Source organism: Cyprinodon tularosa, unplaced genomic scaffold (genome assembly GCF_016077235.1).
Source record: "Cyprinodon tularosa strain WSP-4 unplaced genomic scaffold, ASM1607723v1 ctg155, whole genome shotgun sequence".
Lineage (NCBI taxonomy): Eukaryota > Metazoa > Chordata > Actinopteri > Cyprinodontiformes > Cyprinodontidae > Cyprinodon > Cyprinodon tularosa.
The window spans coordinates 1,296,659-1,317,918 of NW_024038386.1; the positions used below are offsets into that span (position 1 = coordinate 1,296,659).

Consider the following 21,260-nt stretch of genomic DNA (forward strand, 5'->3'; position numbering starts at 1 on the left):
CTTCTTTAAGATGACTGACCCTACCTTCTTCTCTAAGGGAGCGTAGCTCTATCCTCATCTTCTGGAGTGCCTCCTCCAGCTCGGCACACCTGGAGCGCTCCTTATCTAGGGCAAGTTTCATATCTCCATAAGGCATGGGGACTGCCGGCTGGGCCTGTTGAGCCAAGGCGCCATTAGTGGTGGTGCCGACATCTTCACGTCGCCGTCCAAAGATACCCTGTAAAGAGGAGAAGCAGTCCTCACTCCAGTCGTGACGGAGACGGCGACTCAGTTTTGTAAAATATTTACCTTCTTCTTTTTGGTAGGTTGATCCATTTTGGCCTGCAGGAAATCAATGAGTTTGGTCTGTTGGGAGATAGTGCCCTCCATTTTTACCTTCTCGTGGGAGTATACAGCCTGTGGAAGAGAAATCAGAGGCTAAGTGCCAGAAATGCATTCAGAGACTGCTTAAAAAAATAAATAAAAAAAGAAGATAAACTCTGTTTGGGAAAGCTAATCAGAATTTATCCTCATTGGCCCACTGAGACACCTTTAGTTTTTGCTTAAGCATTGACCAACTAAGGAGGACTTTCCTCTCTAGTGGGGACCAGGTTTGACTTGAATGCAGAGGTACAGTATTGACTGAGCACCTGTATATTCTCCAGCTGGTACTCCAGGTCTGTCCTCTCAGTTTTCAGCATGTCAGTCTGGTCCAGGGCATCCTGAAGGCCTTGAGTTAACCGAAAAATGTGGCTTTTTTGGAGGTCCATCTGCTGTTGGAGCTTTGCTTGCTGTAGAGGCACCAAGAGTCACCAAAAATGTTAAACAAAATATGAAAGAAATCCTTTAGAAAACAACGCAGGTGTGTTATTCTGTACCTCTTCCATCAGCCTCTGCTTCAGTTCTCTCTCAGTCTCCAGTTTCTGCTGTAAGCTGCGAGCATTCATCTCCAGCATTGCATGCTTCTTCTCCAGATCGTTGAGCTGTGACGCATACATGTCAATGAATGTCATTCACAAACAAGATGGGTGAATATGAAAAAGAAAGTGTCCAACTGATAGAACAGCGTTTCAATTCGCAATACATACAGAAATGTGCAACAAAAGTGGGCGTTTGCATATCTAACTATATATTGTAGGACACAAATGTCATACAAGCAACAGGGGCAGCTTATATTATGTTATGCCAAAGAATATCTTGTCTGTTAGGATTATCTAGTGCTGATGTAGTCTGACCTAGTTGGAGATTACTGTAAATTGTCCTTTTGAAACAGTTCATCATGTTTTCTGATCCAAGATATTTCAGGTACCAAAATATTTTTCCTGTAACATAAACAAAAGTCTATATATATATATACAGGTGCTGGTCATAAAATTAGAATATCATGAAAAAGTAGATTGATTTCAGTAATTCCATTTAAAAAGTGAAACTTGTATATTATATTCATACATTACATACAAACTCATATATTTCAGATGTTTATTTTGTTTAATTTTGATGATTACAAATGACAACAAATGAAAATCTCAAATTCATCATATCAGAAAATTAGAATATTGTGAAAAGGTTCAAAATTGATGGCCCCTGGTGCCACACTCTAATCAGCTAATTAACTCAAACCACCTGCAAAAGCCTTTAAATGGTCTTTCAGTCTAGTTCTATAGGCTACACAATCATGGGGAAGACTGCTGACTTGACAGTTGTCCAAAAGACGACCAGCGACACCTTGCACAAGGAGGGCAAGACACAAAAGGTCATCGCTAAAGAGGCTGGCTGTTCACAGAGCTCAGTGTCCAAGCACATTAATAGAGAGGCGAAGGGAAGGAAAAGATGTGGTCCAAAAAAGTGTACAAGCAAGAGAGATAACCGCACCCTGGAGAGGATTGTGAAACAAAACCCCTTCAAAAATGTGGGGGAGATTCACAAAGAGTGGACTGCAGGTGGAGTGAGTGCTTCAAGAACCACCACACACAGACGTATGAAAGACATGGGTTTCTGCTGTCGCATTCCTTGTGTCAAGCCACTCTTGAACCACAGACAGTGTCAGAAGCGTCTTGCCTGGGCTAAAGAGAAACAGGACTGGACTGCTGGTGAGTGGTCCAAAGTCATGTTCTCTGATGAAAGTAAATTTTGCATTTCCTTTGGAAATCAAGGTCCCAGAGTCTGGAGGAAAAGAAGAGAGGCACTTCATCCACGTTGCTTGAAGTCCAGTGTAAAGTTTCCACAGTCAGTGATGGTTTGGGGTGCCATGTCATCTGCTGGTGTTGGTCCATTGTGTTTTCTGAGGTCCAGGGTCAACGCAGCCACATACCAGGAAGTTTTAGAGCACTTCATGCTTCCTGCAGCTGACCGACTTTTTGGAGATGCAGATTTCATTTTCCAACAGGACTTGGCACCTGCACACAGTGCCAAAGCTACCAGTACCTGGTTGAAGGACCATGGTATCCCTGTTCTTAATTGGCCAGCAAACTCTCCTGACCTTAACCCCATAGAAAATCTATGGGGTATTGTGAAGAAGAAGATGCAATACACCAGACCCAACAATTCAGAAGAGCTAAAAGCCACTATTAGAGCAACCTGGGCTATCATAACACCTGAGCAGTGCCACAGACTGATCGACTCCATGCCACGCTGCATTGCTGCAGTAATACAGGCCAAAGGAGGCCCAACTAAATACTGAGTGCTGTACATGCTCATACTTTTCATGTTCATACTTTTCAGTTGGCCAACATTTCTATAAATCCTTTGTTTTTATTGGTCTTCAGTAATATTCTAAATTTCTGATATGATGAATTTGAGATTTTCATTTGTTGTCATTTGTAATCATCAAAATTAAACAAAATAAACATCTGAAATATATGAGTTTGTATGTAATGTATGAATATAATATACAAGTTTCGGGAATTACTGAAATCAATCTACTTTTTCACGATATTCTAATTTTATGACCAGCACCTGTATATATACACACATTGATCTGGCTAACAGCCAATATGTTACAAAGTTTAAGAAAAAAATAGTAAATACTACTAAATCAGACTTAAGAAGTTTAACTTTTGAAGTACACGTTTAATGAGTTAACTCAGTTAATTCAAGAGTTTTCTGAAGCAAGTTTGAGGAAAAGGAAGCTAAGTGATTAAAAACCTTCTTGCCCAATTCAGTCAGAGCAAAATGAACAGAGAGGCAACAAATTGTGAGAGCGAAATGTATATGAGTCAACATTTCCCACTGTCATTGCAGAACTTATATAAGCAGGCCAACAAATGCCTGGTAAATCACAGTTAACCATTGAGAGCCCATTTCCAGCAACCAAACCAGACCACCTGTTAATATGGGGGAGTGGTCACCTAGAGTCCAGGGGTTCTGAGGTCAGGTCCCACTCCCACAGACTGCCACTCTGGGTCCCTGAGTAAGACCCTTAATCCCACACTGCCCCCCAGGGCGCCGTACAGTGGCAGTCCACTGCTCCCCAAGGGGATGGGTTAAATGCAGAGAGTTAATTTCATTGCTCTGCACTTGTGATAGTGTAATGACGATAAAAGCTGAAATAATAATAATAATACAAATGACAATGGTTTGTTGATGTTTGCATTTTTGTAATGAACCCCAGAGAAAACAGTTGCTTTTGGCAAGAGACTAAAATAAATAATAAATTATAAAAGAGAAACTACACACCTCATGTAACCATTGAAATCTACTGCCATGGTTCTAGTTGGATGGTTCTACTTCTTTATCTTAAATGTTAGCACTCGCCTAAAATGACTAATTTCCTGTAACAGGCTCATATAGATTATGGGTTTTATTCTTAATATTTTCAGTTATCCAAAATATTTCATCCTAATCCCTGCTGCATCTATTTAGAAACCAGCTTTGATGCGTTTGAGAATCAGTTTCCCATTTTAACGCCCAGGTATGTCTGAATTTAACTGTCCAGGGACACAGGCCCTCAGCGTGATGCTGCTGCTACTGTGCTTAATTGTCAGTGTTGTACTCCTAGGTTTTAAAGCAGCGCCTTGATCCTGAACCTTTTACAACCAAACATCTCCGGGAGGCTTTTGGCTTGTCTCTGCGGGTGGCTGGAAGTATCTGTTTGGTGATGCTGGTGTTTGAACACCTTCCAGTGAATCTGAAGATCCTGTTCTTTTTTTTTTGAAGTTCTGCTAAACCATCCATGACAATTTTCTTTGTTCTGATTCTGTCAGTTAGAATAGCATAATGCGGTATTTTAGAAGGAACGTTTTCAATGGCATCTATAAAAGCCCCATTCCTACAAGCAGCGTATTCATATGCAGTAATTTATGTCATCTGGTGTAATGGGTTTCTCGCATCACCCAGTCTGCCAAATGAAATGCACAAGGTTTAGAAACAAATATGGATGAATTGGGAAGTAAAGAGGATAGGTGAGACACTTACAGTGTCAGAGAGACTTTCAGCTTTCAGTCTCTGCTCCTTTAAGGCCTTCTGTAATGCCAGTATTTCAGCTTTATGCTCCTTCACTGCTAGTTCCACTGCCTGACGAGACTCGGAGCTGCGCTGCTCTGCACGAAGCCTGGGATCAGAACCAATAAGTTAACTTATAAAGTTGAAAAATCTAAGATTATGAAAATGAACAACAGTTAAATTGCATGTTTGTGAACAAAAGAAAAAATGCTTTGAAAAAGCCTAATGTTTCACCTGTTCTGCTTTTCATTATCCAGCAGTCTCTGCAGGTCTCTGGTGCGTCTCTCGGCTTGGTTTTTCTCGTCCTCCAGAGCTCCTCTCCATGCCTCCCACTGCCTCTCCTTCTCCAGCAGCTCGTCGTTTAGAGACTCCAGCTCCACCACCTGCTCCTCCAGCATGCTGCATGTTGTCTTCAGGGTCTCGATGTTCTGAGAACATAAATGCAAAAAAACAACATTAACATGGTTGAGAATAAGTAGCAAGATGTTACGATCATCATTTCCTTTAAAAAGAAGAGTATTTTAACTTAGAAATTATTTATTTAACCATAAATATTTAAACAGCTATGGTATATTTTCACATGAATGCACAGATATGAAAATTTGGGCCAATATTAATACCAAAGAATTTTGCTGTTTATGGTTGATAGCAGACATTGCATCCTATTTTGAGCTCTATCCTTTTGACAGCATAACTAAACATCAGTTGTCAATATTGCCCCACTTTTACTTATCGGCCCGATACAGATAGGTTTCAAAATAACCAACACTGGCTGATCCTGATGTTAAAGCGGATCGATGCTACATTCCTGATTTTCACTTCTTCAGCACCTGGAGGTAGAGGCCAATTCAGTTGCTCTGATCTGACCTGTTTCTGGTTGTTGAGGTGCATCTCGCGATCGGCCACCTCCCTCCTGAGGCGGTCCACCTCCTGGCTGAGCTGCATCTTATCCTCCCTCTCGTCAGATGCTTCATCCAGCTGTTTGGACAAGTAGAAGTTTTGGCGGTTCAGTTCGGCATTTTCCTGACTCAGCTGTGTGAGCTGCTCTTCCAGGTCAGTGATCACCTGAGGGAAGACAAACACATGGAGGCGTTAACCCCGGACATACAGGTGATCATAACTTAAAACCTCCTACACATTTGCCTTTTGGTTCATTTTATTTGAAATGTGTTGCTTGGCTGGAATAATAATAAGCTGCAAATAGATCCTTAGTAAAGTGCTACTCCTTAAATATAGATTGCAACACTGAACAAGTCTTTAGCCAAATATCTTTTGTTTAAAGTAAAGAAAAAAGAAGGTAGAGGCGGTGCTTACTGAGCAGCTGTCCCTTAAGGCATCAAATTTGCGCTGAATGTCGTCTCTGTGGTTCTGCAACAAAAAACAAAACAAAGAAAACAAACTCATAAAACATGATGCACACAAAGTGAAATTATGAACAGCCTAAATCTTTAAGATTAAGTATGTTAGAAGAGAAAATTAACATTCATACAAGAAGAATACATGGAAGTGGCTTTTGCTGCAGGGTATCTGCTTCCGTCGTCCCATCTGCACACTAACTTTATGAGTAATTGTCTTTGTGGAGTATCACCTCTTACCCTCAGTGCAGTAATTTCCTCCTCCGCCTCAGCAGTTGTCTCCTCCAGCTCAGTCTTGGCCTGTTGCAGCTGACTTTCCAAGGCAAGGCGTGCAGCCTGCAGGCTGCTGATCTGGGATTCACGCTCTTGAAGGGATAAGGTCAACTCCGACACCTGTCTCTTAATCTCCAACTTCTCTTCTTCATGTTCAAGGCCCATCTACATGGAAAACAAAGTGATAAGTCTGCTTTCACCACGTTCATGCACATCTTTCATTTTAATGTTTAATATTCTAACATTCAAGATTTTGGATTTTTTTTTCTTTTCAGAAATTTGTGGCAGCTATTTTATGGTGGTCCTGTTTTAGAAAAGAAAGCCACACACTGTGAAGAGGATTGGCAGACGGTTGAAAGACTGATGAATGAATAGAATATGAACCAATAAAGGAGGGAGTGGAACGTACAGATGAAGGGATAAAAAAAATGAAAACAAGAATGGATGGATACAACCTTTGAAGAATGAAATACAAAAAAATAGCCTTATTTATTTATTTACATATTTAGTCTTTAAAAGCAGCAGTAATTGAAGGAGCCTTGTTTAATGTTTGTAGAAGACTGGACTCTATAGGCTTTAGGAAAGCAGTGCTATAATAAAAGTGCTGCTGTGTAATTAACTTTATTCTTAGCTTTAAATGACAATATATAAGAAAATTCATCAAAACCAGCCGAATTAGAAGCTATAATCTCAGAGGGGTAGAGAAACACACTGGTCAAGATGAGAATCAGCTGATTCTCATCTTGACCAGCTGTTTGGAAAATCCAAAAATCAAATTTTTTTTTCTGATCCGTGAATAAAACAACATGGGGCCCGGATCCAGCACTAAAATGGTGGTATCGGTATCGGCGAGTACCGACAAATAGGGGACTGATACCATTTTGAGAGCTATCAGTTTATTCAACTATTGTCACCAATTCCAGGTAGGCAATAAAAAGTTCTACTGGATTCACTTTGTATTAGTCTTTTTCCTGCTTCACAAAGGTAGGCAGCAGCTCGACAAAGCCATGATGGCAGTTATTTTACATCCAAGTAGTATGCAGTTCTTCATATATACACACACATCAATTTTGAACAGATGGTATCGGTCGATACTGCACAGCCAGGTATCTGGGCCAAAAAATGGCATCAGCGCAACACTAGTTGCTTCTACATCTTTTTTATTGTTGTTGTTAACCTAGGTTGGTACTGTCCAGTGCTGAAATGGCTGGCGCCTTGTCTGCCCTGGCTGTGCAGTCACCACAGGCCCTGTCCAGTGCTGAACCTTAGGAGCCTCGTATGGGCGCTGTTGAAGGAGTTAGGGTCCTGTCTGAAGTGCTGGCTAATGGCAAAGGGTTAAATTCTGAAATATTGGAAAGAATTTGATGGACGGGTTTCATAGGATGAGTGATGTGCAGCCCCCCAGAAGCCCTCAGCCAAAACAATTAACTTGTCTGCCCCTGCTGTGCAGTCACCACAGGCTCTGTCCAGTGCTGAACCTTATTTAACCTGGGGTGGTACTGTGCAGTGCTGAAATGTTTTTAGTGATGGTTTTCACTTATTCTGTGTGCGTCTATAAGTGGAAACATGTTCAAACACAATTGCAATGTAACTGTACTTTGATGATGAAAACATGATGAAAGCAAAAAAACAAGAAATGTACAAAGTGACCAAGACTAAAAAAATTATTGAGTAGATGTAAACTAAAGCAGTGTGGTCTTTGTAAATGAAAGGTTAAAATGTTGATGGCCCTTAAAGATGTGACACACCCCTGCTCAGACAACCAGAACTAGGTTTTAGTGGTTGCTGCTCTTTCTGCCATTTAGCACTTTTACATTTCGTGCAAAACGTCTTATGTTCAATGAAAGGCCTTCAGCCATGGGGTGGGTCATGTCAATCAAACCGACCTGGAGATAACCGGATCAGCAGATTACAGTAAAGGCTGTTTCTTTATATCTTTTTTAACATTTAAACCCGTCTCTTATGGGACAAACAAAAATTGGAAGTGTTGTCAGTCTTCTGGAAATCTCAGAGTAAAGATATCAAACATTACATTACTGGTTATAGAAAAGACTAGTTTTTAAAGTGTCAACTTTTTTATTTTTTAAAACAGGCCGTGTATCCTGTCTCAGTAAAGTCTGAGGAAGCAGAGCCATGACAGCAGGCTGTCAGCAACATCTGCAGACAAGCACTCAATAACAGACTTTAGTTCTTCACCAGTTATTAAACCATAAATAAAACTAAACATTGAACCATTAGGATGAATTTCCCATTGTGATGGACAGATGTGACCATGTCTATGCTGGTACTAGGGGTGTAAATAATAATCGTTTTGTATCGATGCATCGATCCAACGCATCGATACGTCCGCATGAGTATCGATTCAAGTTTTTTTTCTCCCTCCGGTCTATTTTTATCCATTTTGCTCCTGGACGTAATTCTCCCTCCCGTGCTGCGGTGGCGCTAAACCTATTTTGCCCTCCTACCTCGCTTCCTGGTTATACTCTTACAGCAGTTTGTTGCTGTAAGCTTGACACAGACATTTTTTATTTACGCTCAGTATTTAAGCGTGGTCTGTGCTATACGCTGTGGGTCTAGATTTGGCCGAGGCGGTGGGGGCGAGTTTAGTCCGACGACGGAGGGACATGAGGGCCAAAAAGAATCCAGGTGGAAAAAGGGTCCCAGCATTCTCGCGCATCTCGCTCTTCTAGCGGGTCAAACTTCACGAGTTGTTTTCCGCAATTTTGGTCATAAAAACAAAACAAACCGGACTCCTGTCTGCGGTCAGCTACAATTTGGGAGAGGTGCAGCGGAGCGTCTGTGGAGGGGGCGGGGACGTCTGGAGCCGAGTTATTGAATTGCCCCTTTTGTACAGATTTTGTGCAGTATTTTCTGATACAAAGCCTTGCAGAATCTATAACGCAGGGGTATTATTATTTTTCAGTGAATGAGGTTTTAATAGGAATAAATAAATAAAGTGCAACTTTTCTACTTTTGTTATTTTCTGTAGTTTCTCAAAAAAAAAAAAAGCATAACGATATTACAGCTTTCATTGATTTATTTCAAATTTGAAACATTGTCTAGCCTGTAAGGTGTGCAAAAAAAAAAAAAAAAAAAATGGACCAGTTCGAATCGTGGTGTATTCTTGAGTATCGAAAATAATCGAATCATTGGGTCAGGAAATCGATACTAAATCGAATCGCCATGATGGGTGTGATTAACACCCCTAGCTGGTACTGTGTAAACGTACAAGCAATGATCTGATTCCTCTCCTCATTTTTTTTCTAGTTTTTATAAATATTTGCAGACTAAGAGCATAGGGGACTGAAGTTCAATCCTTGGCTTTTTTGCCAAAATCTGGCCAATAAAGCTTATTTTGACTGTTCACATTAGGGGGTTCTACCTAGACGAGAGCAATAAAACCCGACCAGCTGATCAGATCCTTAATCCCTTCGTTTCACTGTAATCCTGCTAGGCTGGATTCGGTGCTGGTTTAAGTGAACTACTTAATTAGGAGTAGCTTATAGATTAACCCTGTCCGTTTGCCTGCTGTTGCCTCACCTCCCGAAGCCTGCTCTCCAGCTCCATCAAGCGGGATCTCCTGGTTTGCTCCTGCTGACTCATTTTTTCCAGGTGCTCCTCTAGTTTGGCATTCTGAGCCTCCAGCTTGCCTGCTTGAGATTCCAAATAAAACTTCTGCTGACGAAGTTCTGAGATCATTTCCTCCTGGGCTTTCCTGCCAAGAAAAACTAAAATCAAATAGGGCTTTTATTTATATATTTTACTCATCTCTAAGAAAGACAATCTGTATCAAAAGACTGCAAAAGTATTTATACAACTCTCAAACTTCTCTCAATTTCAACCCCAAAATAAGTTTTAGACTAACTTAAGGTATTTTTATTTTGTCCAAACAAATATTTCAAAAGTTAACATGGAAGTACAAATGGCTCCTTGATTTCAAGTTTTGCACACTTGGACAGTCAAAATAACTACAGATTCTTCTTAGAGAAATGCCTCATGCTCAGTCAGAATGGATGCCAGCCTAACGTGAGCAAGCTTAAAGAACATCCAATTTTTTGGAAGACGATTCTTTAGATTTAGGTCTGGGTTATAAATATGTTTGGTAGCATGTTCCATTTTAACTCTAGTTACAGTAATTTTTCTTCCAGAACATGGGCAGATTTAAGCAGCCTCAAGATAACTGATATGGATTTAGGATTTAGCTCCCCCTATCTGGTTCTTTATAGTGTTCAATTATTTTTCTGCCACAAAAATCTTTCATTTTAGTCTCAGCTGACTGGAGCATCATCTATTTGGTCTTTGTGATGCTGTTTTTATTCTAATGTTCAAACAAAATTGGAACAGCTGGATTCTGCAAGGATTCATGTTTTTTTCTCTTTTTTTTTAAAAAAAAAATATGAAACTTTTTCCCCTCCAGTTTATAATTGTACTCTATTATGTGTTTGTTGATCACATAAAAGTAAAAGCAATAAAGTTAGTAAAAAACATTCTAAAATATGGACATTTCTAGATTGTGTGATTTAAGAAAGCTGTTTATTTACCGGTAATTAGGAAAAAAAATACTAAAACCTAAGCCTACCAATTCTTAGATATGATAGAAAGACATGGAATAAAAGGCTGGTTTAAATGTACGCGAGTGATGAAGTGGTAAAACTCAGGCTGGTCGTGAAATTGGCAAGTGTTTGACGTTTTGTTCTCTCACATGTTTTTCTGGGTGTAGATGCTGCTATTGGCTGCTAGCTTGTTAGCCTCTGACAGCTCAGCGATGCGCTGCTCCAGGTTCTTCATCTTGGAATCCATAGCATTGATGGTCTGCAGCAGAAGGAGGATAAAATCAAAGCCCTGCAGATCAAGGTTTAACTAGAACAACAAATCAAAATATGATCCTCTAGAATTTACAATAATTACATAAAAAACAATGGAAGTTATTTCGGATTTTTTTCCCCCTCTGTAAGTAAACAATGTTTTACATGAACAGAATTCAATTTGAATCTATTTAGTCGGCTGCCATGTCAATGACAGACGACTGCCTGAGAAAGCTTCTTACCTCCTTGAGTCTAACACATTTACGAGATTAAAAAACTTAAGCTCAGGCTGTATTGAGCAACAAACACATTTTTCCATTTACCCTGTCTTCTTTAGCACTACATGCTAATGCAACCAAACTGCATTAGCATGGAGTACCACATCATCTAATCAATTCTCATCTCACAATCACACTTTCCTATCAACGTAACCTGAACACATTTTCAACTCCAAACTAAGCAGACAGGGAGATTTAAAGGGAGATTTGGTTTTCTTACAGCTTTTTGTTCACTAATTAGTTTGCAGTTCTCCCTGGACTCCTCCTCCTGCTGTGCCCTTTTGGCCTCCAGGCTCTCCTTCTCAGCCATGTCTGCCTTCATCTGGGACTCCAGAACCTGGATCCATAAAAGCCAGAACAAATATGAGACTTCACTCATGGCATTATGGGAAAAGTGGGGGGTGGAAACTTCACATAGAATATTGTCAGGTCTGAATGTGAGACATGTGATGGTAACACTGGTTCAACTATAAGACCTGGGGAAAAGACTCAAGTATTTTCTGACTCACCTTGATCTTATCTTCAAAAAGCCGCTCTTTTTGAACCAGCTGAGTTTCCATCCTCTGGGCTGTTGACTGGGCATCTCTCAGGTTTTCCTCTAGTTCCTATGGGAATTAAAAGCATTATTACAATATCTAAAGTTACCATAACAACACAGTGAGGAGACTAAATCGACCCTCACTCTAAAGACAACAGACAAAAGCAAAGGAGGAAACTTGCATTAAAAAGCTGGAAATCAACAAGCTGACTGTAGCGATGCCTGCTCATGGTGAAAACCACCAGATTAGCTCATTTAAAACTAACTCTTCTCAATCTTTGTGTAAGGCCCTGCTCCCTCTATCCATGTCCTACATCCATTAATGTCTGAGACAAGATCACTACGGGGTTAGAAGGGTGGAAGGCACGGAGCAGTGGGGGAAATTAGGGGTGGAGTAGCAGAGAGTATTAATGAGCTTTATCTAAGGGTGTCTTACCAGGATCTTTTCAGCCATCTGCTGGATTTGCTGGGATTTGGTCTGAATGTCATCTTTCAGCTTGTTCTCCCTCCTCTCCACCATCTCCAGCCTCTTTACCTGGTTTTCTAGTGTCTTCCTGCCCTCCTGCTTACGCAACAACAACATCCAGCGTAAAAAGTAAGTGCACAGAAAAGTGGTGGCGTCCATCAACAGAGAAGCAGAGAGACAATTAAAAAGTGGAATTAAAGATGTCAAACTGCCTTATAAAAATATCTACCATTTCAACTTTTTCTCAACTTATGTTAAAAACAAACGTTTTAAAGAGCTATAAAGAAAACGTTTTCCTTTATGCTGTATCGACATTAATCTCTCTAATTTCTTCTCTAAAGCTACCTATTGATGCAACAATTACTAAAAGTCTTTAAAATTTTGCCTCAAAGAGAGGGCTGTTAGTAACTTAAAATCTTTAGTAGGGCTGGGCAATTTCGGTTCAGATTCCTCGATTCCATTCCGGTTCCTGTCAATCTTTGATTCTGATTCTTTAAAGAGAAAGTGCCACAAAAGTTTACATGTTATAGGTGAGCTTGCTAACCAGAGTTCTGTTTGAACGAAATGGTCTAAATGGAAATTGACTTCCTCAATCATTTAACTTCTTGTAAATATTACTATGAATTTTTACATCGTTTTCAACCAGTATATAAAAATGAAACCTATGAACTCTAATATAATCAAACCTTCTTTTCACAGAGTTACATTTTACACGGAGCTTTCCGTTTAACATAATTATCTTTACACGTATCCAGTGTTTGATGCTTCAGGTACTAATGTCGTATGACACAGTTTTTATTTTAATTATCTAGTTCTGTCTGTGGTGTGATACTAGGCTGTCAGAGCTGGAGGAAAAAGCAGCACAGGGGGGAGACATCCTTACAGTTTATAAACTTTGGGGTCGTGCACTGCACTTCATTTCCACTCAAAATGTGGATGTAGTGATGTTTCATCTCAGTGGACAGAGGAAAGATCACATTTAATACTCCATTGTTCAGTTAGTGGGTTTTATCAAATGAATCGAATTAACTATAATAACAAATCTAAATTGTGTGTGTAACATAAATTAACTTCTTTCAAGGCACTGTGTATTGCTGTAGATTTAGGCTGGTACCTCTGTCTCTCTCAGACGACGCTTCAAAGTATCACTGGAGTCGGTTTTCCCTCGCAGGCGCTCCAGATCCCGCTCCAGTCGCTCTTTGGCCTGTCGGACATTCTGCAGCAGCTCTGTGGCTTCTGTGCTCGCTTTCACTGCCTGGGGAAAATCAGAAGGTCAAAGGCTGCTAATGGATCCCAAGACGGACATCTTGATATGCTAGCTCAGCTCCTACCCATGGTTGCCTAGGGAAAATAATGGACTATGAGAATAAACTGGAGCTCTTTTACAAAATGCTTAACTGAAACGTCTGCTTATATCAAGACAAACCCCCCAGTGTCTATGGAGGGACAGCATGTGTTTCTATATAATAAAGAAGAAACAATAAAGGCAAAACTACCTTAGAAAGTTTGTCTTGGAGCTCTTGGATTTTCACCTGCTGCTCAGAGTTGGTCTAAAAGAAAAAATTATGTGTTCAGACATCAATTCTGATGAGTTTAGCTGATTAAAGATCAACAAGAGTCTCATCTCTCTTTTACCTTCTCAAGTTTGGAAAGAAGCTCCTCCACTTCAGCTTTTCCTTGCTCTTTGGCCTGAAAATTAACAACCCGAAACAGATCAATCAATATTCCCCAGCTGTGGACACAGGTTACTGTAAAATTATTAATTTCCGAGGAATAAAAAAATAAAGTAAAAAAACTGTGTGATATTTTATCAATTAATCGATGTCATATCTTTGACTATATTTACCAACAGGTCTATTTGGTGTTTAATGTTAACCAGTCTATTTTTGTGTGTATTTGGTTGATTCATTTATTGTTTGTCAAAATTGTCTGAAATAAATTCCTTTTCATTTCACTGTATCATTTTTTTTTTTACCTTTTAAAATTTCTCATGTGAATCTCTACATTAGGTGTTTAGAAGTAATGTATCAATAGCATGGTTACATTCATAATAATTTATCATTATCATCAGCTAATTTAGCTATGGAATATGGACTCTAAAACAATTAATTGCTAAAATAACCCACTCAGAAGAGAAATGAGGCCAGAACTGTGCAACGCGCATTTTGAAATAAAGATGAAAAACCTTCTGTTTCTGTAAATATGCACCATCTAGAACTCATTAAGTAGCAGCCTTTAGAAGGAAGCAATTCATTCAAATAAATTTGCTAAATAAGAAAATATAATTTTCCAAAAAAGTAAAATGACTCCTCAAACATAATAAATGCTAAAAACTTAAGAGCAAACCATGATTTGCTTTGAGTACCGTATAAGCTTTACACTCACTATAAATATATAGCTTATCTTGGGGAAAAACAAAACAACAAAAAACCTAACCCAACCTTTTGGATTCTCTGTTGATATTCCACTGCTTTTCTTTTAAGCTCCTCGCTTGTTTGTCTGGAGTCTCTCAGCTCGGCTTCATAGAGGTCACTGCGACGCCTTGCAGCTGAAAGGTCCTCCTCCAGCTGTCTGATGGTCACCTGCATCTCCTCCAGCTGGGCGTGGTACTCCTGAGGACATGAGCAGCACACAGTTGGTAACAGGAAAGAAAAAAAAGAACAAGTAAAACTTTGCAGATGTGAAAATTTACCCAATGGTTGAAAAATTATGTTGTCGGGCCCCAAGATGTACCGGTATACATTCTTCAGACTTTCCTTCCTCATCAGAAATTCTCAAGTAGGACAATATTAAGAGTCTTTGCTGGATTTTTGTCTCATAGGAAGCAGTGAGTTTGTGGTGATTCAAAATTCCACCCATATGCCAGTTATCTTATTGCTGATTATTTCATGGCTTTGTCATCAGAAGATAAAGCCATTATCTCAACATTTGGATTTTCCAAATTTGTCAGTGCATAGCAGTCTTAGTGTATATGGACTTCTGAAATTTAAGAAAGCAATAAAACACAAAAACCTTCCCCTTCATTCTGACATTCAGCTAACAATGAATTCAATAATCTTAACAATGAAATAATTGTTAGACCATTTAATGTCTAACAGTTATAATAAAAAGCTTATGGATTGCCAAAGCCAATTACTGTCTGTACGACACGTTTCCTGACTAAACACTTGTCAGGTTATATTATGATCTTAGGCTAGCTGTTGTCAGTTAGCCATACTAATTTATTGGCCGTGCTTTTGAAGGGCAATATCTTAAGCCCCAGTCACACCTTGATGATCTGGCCACCATATGCCTGATGTATGAAAAATCTGGCAAAAACGCTGGCATACGTTGGATAAGTCATGGGGACATTTAGTATATGTTATGAGCATGGTTAAGTACGCTGGCACACGTCGACATATGGCAAGTACATCGACATATGCCAGCATATGCTCAGACCAGGGCCATTAGTTACAGGTAAGTTATTTGATCGTTGTTATACGTTAAGTGTGAGTTACTTATATGTTGTGGCGTCTAGCTTATCAAAAACCTATCAGTAACTTGTGCATAACTTATGCATATCTTATCTCCAATGCTTATCAACGTATTTGACGTGTTTCAGACGACCGCTGAACGTGTTTCTAACTTAAAGCTACTGTATAATGGCCTATTTGCAGCGTTTTGGTATAAAAGGGGGTTCACAGGAGGAAATCGTCAGTAGTCCTCCAGACTTTATCCCTTCCTAGCAAACAAGACGCTAAATCAGCTGTGACTGCAAACCATCTTTCTTCTTTTTCTTTATGTATGTAATCTTTTTTTTTTTTTGGCAGGCGGTTAACAGCCGCCAGGTTAATACCGCAATCCAAGAGATCTTCTTATGCTGGCCGGACACCTCAGGGCGCATTGCTGCCCCTCTCAGGATATTGGCCTGTGACATTTCATGGGCATTACGCTGCTGTGCGCTATGCATAAGTTAGGCTGTCGTTGGACATAAGTTCTGGACTCATTACAAATACGCTTTGTATATGCCAAAAATAAAAACAAATAAAAAAACAATTGGAAAGTTCAGTGTATGCCAGTGTTTTAGAACATTCTGGGACATCAGGCATACGCTGACTAAATTGTCAAAGGTGTGACAGGAGCTTTAACAGATCATTACCAACAGTGAAGAAGAGCCGATTATATTTCTTGTTGGCGAGTGATCCACTCTGCATGCTTAACTCCAACATTCCCAGACAGCTGTTTAAGAACAGGAAACCGCAGAGAAGGAGCTAAAATAATAGCCAATAAATTTAATGTCGTTTAAAGCACAGTGCTACATTTTTCTGTTAAGGTTTGTCTGGTCTTTATTACCTGGAATAACCCCCGAAAAACCTTTTAAACTAAATGTTAAATTAGTCCTATCAAAACTAGCTTAGCATTCCAGGAAACTGCTCTGTATAAGAAGTAAGGAACTTATTAGTTTATTGAAGACAGTTGCCATAGATGCATATTTGGGAAAATATCACAAACCATCTGTCACCAAAAGCCTTACTGCTGCATGCAGAGCGTCACTGGTGGGTGAAGCGTGTGGGATATTTTACTGCTCTTCAAAGCTGTTGAATGTTAGGGCATATGGAATTGATTTTAATGACTGAACCGAAGACAAAAGCTTTAAAAAAAAGTCCTAAAAAAGACATGCCTAGCTGATTTCAAGTATGGAAAAAGTAGCATACGTTAAAAACTGAGATCTGAGTGCAGACAGCCAGTGCTGTGCATGCCTCCCAGATCGACTGACACCATTTCACTCTGCATTCTTCATCTGAAACTGCAGTACTTTGAGACAGTTCTTCAGTAAAAGCTCCAGAATTGAAACTAAAATCCCTAATAGTTCAACTTTCCACAACATTAACATTTTATTATCCTGGAATAGTTGGGGACATTTTTTAAAAACCAACAAGAAATTAAGCTCTTTTAGGAAGAATTTCTTGAGCTGAACTCTATCTGAATGAGGTGAGTCTGAGGTGTAGAGGGTGAAGAGGAACTGAAACAGAACGGTGCCCCGGAGGGCCCGTGTCTGCAGCACCGTGCCCCCCCCCCCAGAACACCTCTTCACCCTCTACACCTCGGACACACTGGGGTACCGGTCATCGGTCGGTCATCATGTACTTTGTGGACTGGTGTGAGGAGAACCACCTGTGTCTTAACACCAATAAGATGAAGGAGATGGTGGTCGACTTTAGGAGAAGATGCCCACCTAAGTCCCCCATGAACATCCAGGGGCAAGACATAGAAACTGTGGGGAGTTTCAAATACCTGGGTGTTCACATCAATAATAAACTGGATTGAACTCATAACACGGACCCCCTGTACAAGAAGAGACGCCTCCACCTCCTGAGGAGGCTGATGTCCTTTGGAGTGTGCCGGCCCCTGCTAAAACCTCTTATGACTCTGTGGTGGCATCAGTCCTCCTCTACGCTGTTGTCTGCTGGGCCTCTGGCAGCGCAGAGGGGGACAGAAAGAGACTGAACAAACTGGTGAGAAAGGCCGTTTCTGTCCTAGGCTGTGCTGCGAGGAGGGTGCTGTCCAAGCTTACGTCCATCATGGACAACACCTTCTACCCTCAAGTGGAGCTGAACAACTCCTTTAGTGAAAGACTTTGTCACCCTGTTAGTAAAAAGGGGTGCTACCGCAGGTCATTCATCCCTGCTGCAACCAGACTCTACAGTGCGACACTACAAAGGTAATAACATAATATGCAATTTCTATTTAATACCCTGTGCAACAACACTGTATAATAATCCTGTTAATTAAGAGACATCAGCTATATATATGTATATATGTGTGTGTGTGTGTGTGTGTGTGTGTGGACACACTGTATATACTGTATATACCCCATGCACCTTGTCTTCCTTTTGGCACCTTCTTCTTTTTGACTATTAAGCTGATGTAACGAGTAAATTTCTCCACTGTGAGATCAATAAAGTCAATCAATCAATTAAATATTAACAATGAGCCACCTAGCTGCTTTATTAATAGAACATTGATGTAGATCCTAACATTTTACATGCATCTGTTATATGAAGTGTTGGTGCATCAAGCCAGTCTAATTAATGGGTGTCCTGCCTCTGCGTGGTGGCCTGGAGAACCTCTTGGTCATGTTTTGAACCGTACAGGGATGCCATCTGCTCTGATGACCTTTATGACTGTGGGACACCCAAAGGGGAAGCCCTGTCAGTGTAACACACACAGCTTTTTTTTTATGATTTATGGGGACGTGTCACTAACTTACATATTTTACATGGCCTAACCCAGACCCTTACCATAACCATTACCAACATCTAACTAACCCTGACCTAAACTGAATTTACACCTGGATGCCCCATCTGCACCTGCAAGTCCCTACACTGTAGGTAAAGCAAGAACACTCCCACACACACAGAGGGATATTTTTAGACTTTAGAGTTATATATAACATATAATGTCACTGCTTCTTCAAGTGCTCCACTTTAATCAGTCATAGTTTAGAGCAAAACTTTGAAAAACGACAAAATTAACGACAGATTTAAAGATTCCAACTTCATGAAAAGAAAATGACCACAAAACATACTTGTTCCTTGATTTCTTGCAGCTTGTTGCTCTGCTCTCTGATGTCGTGCAGCAGCTGCAAGGCCTTATCATCTTCTCTGGAGACCTCGACGCGTGCCTCCTCCAGGCTTCGCTTCAGGCTCTGCAGAAGCAAGCATGGAAACACACAACACAATCAACGAAGTCAGTAGTGTAAAAACCTAACAGATGTGTTAGTGAGCAATCACTCCTTTTACAGTATCACGTTCATACTTTCTCAGACGGCCTACAAACATATCTCAATGAGCTGGTAGTATGACTCACGCTGCACTCAGTAATGTAGGTGGCGAGGTCTTGCTCAAGGATGCTTCTCTGAGTCTCGGACGCCTTCAGCTCCACATCCTTCTGGTGGAGCACTGACTCCAGGTCAGTCATTTTGCGCTGGAACCTGGAGATTTCCTGCTCCATCTTAATGCATCAAGGAAAGCTTAGATTATACGTCCATTTTTATATATATATATATATATATATATATATATATATATATATATATATATATATATATATATATATAAAAAATATGTATTAAAAAGGAATGAGCATCACTATGCTTGTCTGCCAACTCCCACTTGGCTGGTGAAACTCATTCTGACTGAGATTAGTGATTTCTGTGACCACCGAGAAGGCCGCAAATTACGATGCTGTGATGTTTTACCAACAAGGAGATTATCTTGGCTTATTGAAGCACAAGCAGAAGCTTCCATGATCCATGTAAAGCCAGTCTGCCAGAATAAACACAACAAGCCTGCTAATAAAAACCCCTTTGTAGGACAGTTTTGTTTAAAATATGGAAACAGAACTCTAGTTTCCAGTAAAGGAATTAGTAACTTTGGTTTGCATGAAATGCCTACAATGTGTTTCTGGAAAGAAGAGCTTTATCAAGCTAATCCCTATTAATAAAATGTTAATAAACTGTGATGAAACAAAGCATGGATTTGTGCTCCTACCTTATGGCATTTGTCTTGAGTGTCCTGTAATTCTTTGCTTTTAAGATGAAGCTTCTTTTCCATGGAGTTGGTCTTAGCAGGAGAGTTGAGGCCTGCAGACACTGACCTAAGACACATGGAGAGAATTATTAGTGCATTTAAGTAAATTCCTTCCTGCTGAGCGAAACCAAACAAATTAAGCATTTTCGGCTTTACTGCAATATTAGTTTCATTTACATGTGGTATCACTGCTATCAATGTATCCAGTTTTAAAAAGAGGGAAAATATTATACATTGAAAATGTTACAGTTCGGTCCAAACACGATCTTTATTTGTTATTAATTACACCCCCTCTAAAGAAGTCCAAATATAATCAAAAATAAAAAGAGATGGGCTGATTTTTTTCCCCCTGTATGGCCTGTACCTGCATGCTTTCATTGATTCATGGAGACATTCACAGGCCATGCCATAGCATAGTTATCCCTTTTTTTTCAATGATTTGCTTCATTTATCAATAAATCTTTGTTTTGCAGGGGCTGGGCGCAGGACCCATGAACAGAGGCTATGGTCATCACCGTGGCCATCACAGGTTCAAATCCCGGCATGTTGACCCTTGCTGCAAGTCTTCCCCCTCTCTCTGATCGCATTACAAGTCTGCCTTCTGAGGCCCCTAGAGTCCAAAAACAATCCAAACTGAAATTTGCATGACATTTGTTATCAATTTCCATAGTTATCATGAAAAAAAAAAAAGCAATTCTGACTTCAAGTCTCCCAAGCAATACTAAACAGCAGCACATCAGGAATCGGTTGGCCTGATAAAAAAAACTGCCTTAGTCTATCTCTACAAATTAGTCAAGTTGCAGTTTGATGTATTCTGTTGTATTATCCTGGGGGGATAAGAAATAAACATAATAGATTAAACTCCACCTGAATATACTTAAGGTGAAGCTTCCATTTGTATATTTACATTAGTATTTAGAACAAAGAAATATTTGTATATTTGCAACAAAAAAAAAAAAAAAGATCTTTGATGCATTACAGTAAAAACTTCTTTCTAGGTTTCATTCTGTATTTTATTCTTTATATACACTAAAAATACATTATAAGCTTTTCCAACTAAAAGCTTCTAGGTGCCAAGATACTGAGGAACGAAATAAACTCCAAGAAATTTGATTCAGCCTAAGCCAAATAAGGATGCTATCCAACCCTTTACACTGTTTAAAATGTCATCCTTTCTTTTTTAGTTCCCCTCACATAACAAGAACACAACAATCATAATAGAAAAGCTTTATAATATTTCTTTCTAGCCTGTAAAAACCAATGAAGCAAAGAAAACAACATCAAGGTTTGCCTTGAATCAATTCCTTCCATTTAGAGGTTCATCTGGTCCGGCAATAACACTCCTGCCAACAGTTAGGGGGATAAGAATGAAAGCTTTTTGTTGTGTATTTTCTGTTCAATGTTTTTTTCGGAACAACTACAAATAGCAGTGGAAACAAGAAATAGTGATGCAGGCATGGAAATATTTCCTCTCTCACTGACAAAATAATGTGACAGCAGAATTTTGATTGTGTTGTTGTTTACCATGGGTCTATTTTTAACTTTGCAGTGCTTT

The 21,260-nt window shown here is 39.7% G+C and overlaps 1 protein-coding gene across 7 annotated transcripts in view; it reads right to left on the bottom strand.

Annotated features, from left to right (window-relative positions):
* LOC119780129 (citron Rho-interacting kinase-like) overlaps positions 1-19,802 on the bottom strand; it is a 37,967-nt gene extending 18,165 nt beyond the window's left edge. For 4 of the 7 annotated variants that reach the window (XM_038280044.1, XM_038280040.1, XM_038280042.1 and 1 more), the window contains exons 1-21: positions 19,667-19,802; positions 18,984-19,127; positions 18,703-18,822; positions 14,576-14,746; positions 13,770-13,823; positions 13,631-13,684; positions 13,249-13,389; positions 12,105-12,233; positions 11,640-11,735; positions 11,351-11,467; positions 10,750-10,859; positions 9,588-9,762; positions 6,015-6,212; positions 5,734-5,787; positions 5,287-5,484; positions 4,654-4,847; positions 4,393-4,528; positions 858-962; positions 630-770; positions 289-396; positions 25-217 (exon numbers count right to left, since the gene is read on the bottom strand). In XM_038280044.1, the coding sequence (XP_038135972.1) occupies positions 25-217; positions 289-396; positions 630-770; positions 858-962; positions 4,393-4,528; positions 4,654-4,847; positions 5,287-5,484; positions 5,734-5,787; positions 6,015-6,212; positions 9,588-9,762; positions 10,750-10,859; positions 11,351-11,467; positions 11,640-11,735; positions 12,105-12,233; positions 13,249-13,389; positions 13,631-13,684; positions 13,770-13,823; positions 14,576-14,746; positions 18,703-18,822; positions 18,984-19,127; positions 19,667-19,783 (2,755 nt within the window). In that variant the 5' untranslated portion in view covers positions 19,784-19,802. The remainder of the gene's footprint in view (positions 1-24; positions 218-288; positions 397-629; positions 771-857; positions 963-4,392; positions 4,529-4,653; positions 4,848-5,286; positions 5,485-5,733; positions 5,788-6,014; positions 6,213-9,587; positions 9,763-10,749; positions 10,860-11,350; positions 11,468-11,639; positions 11,736-12,104; positions 12,234-13,248; positions 13,390-13,630; positions 13,685-13,769; positions 13,824-14,575; positions 14,747-18,702; positions 18,823-18,983; positions 19,128-19,666) is intronic. The other 3 variants (XM_038280045.1, XM_038280043.1, XM_038280039.1) reach the window with 1 other exon arrangement.
* Positions 19,803-21,260: the final 1,458 nt, after the last annotated feature.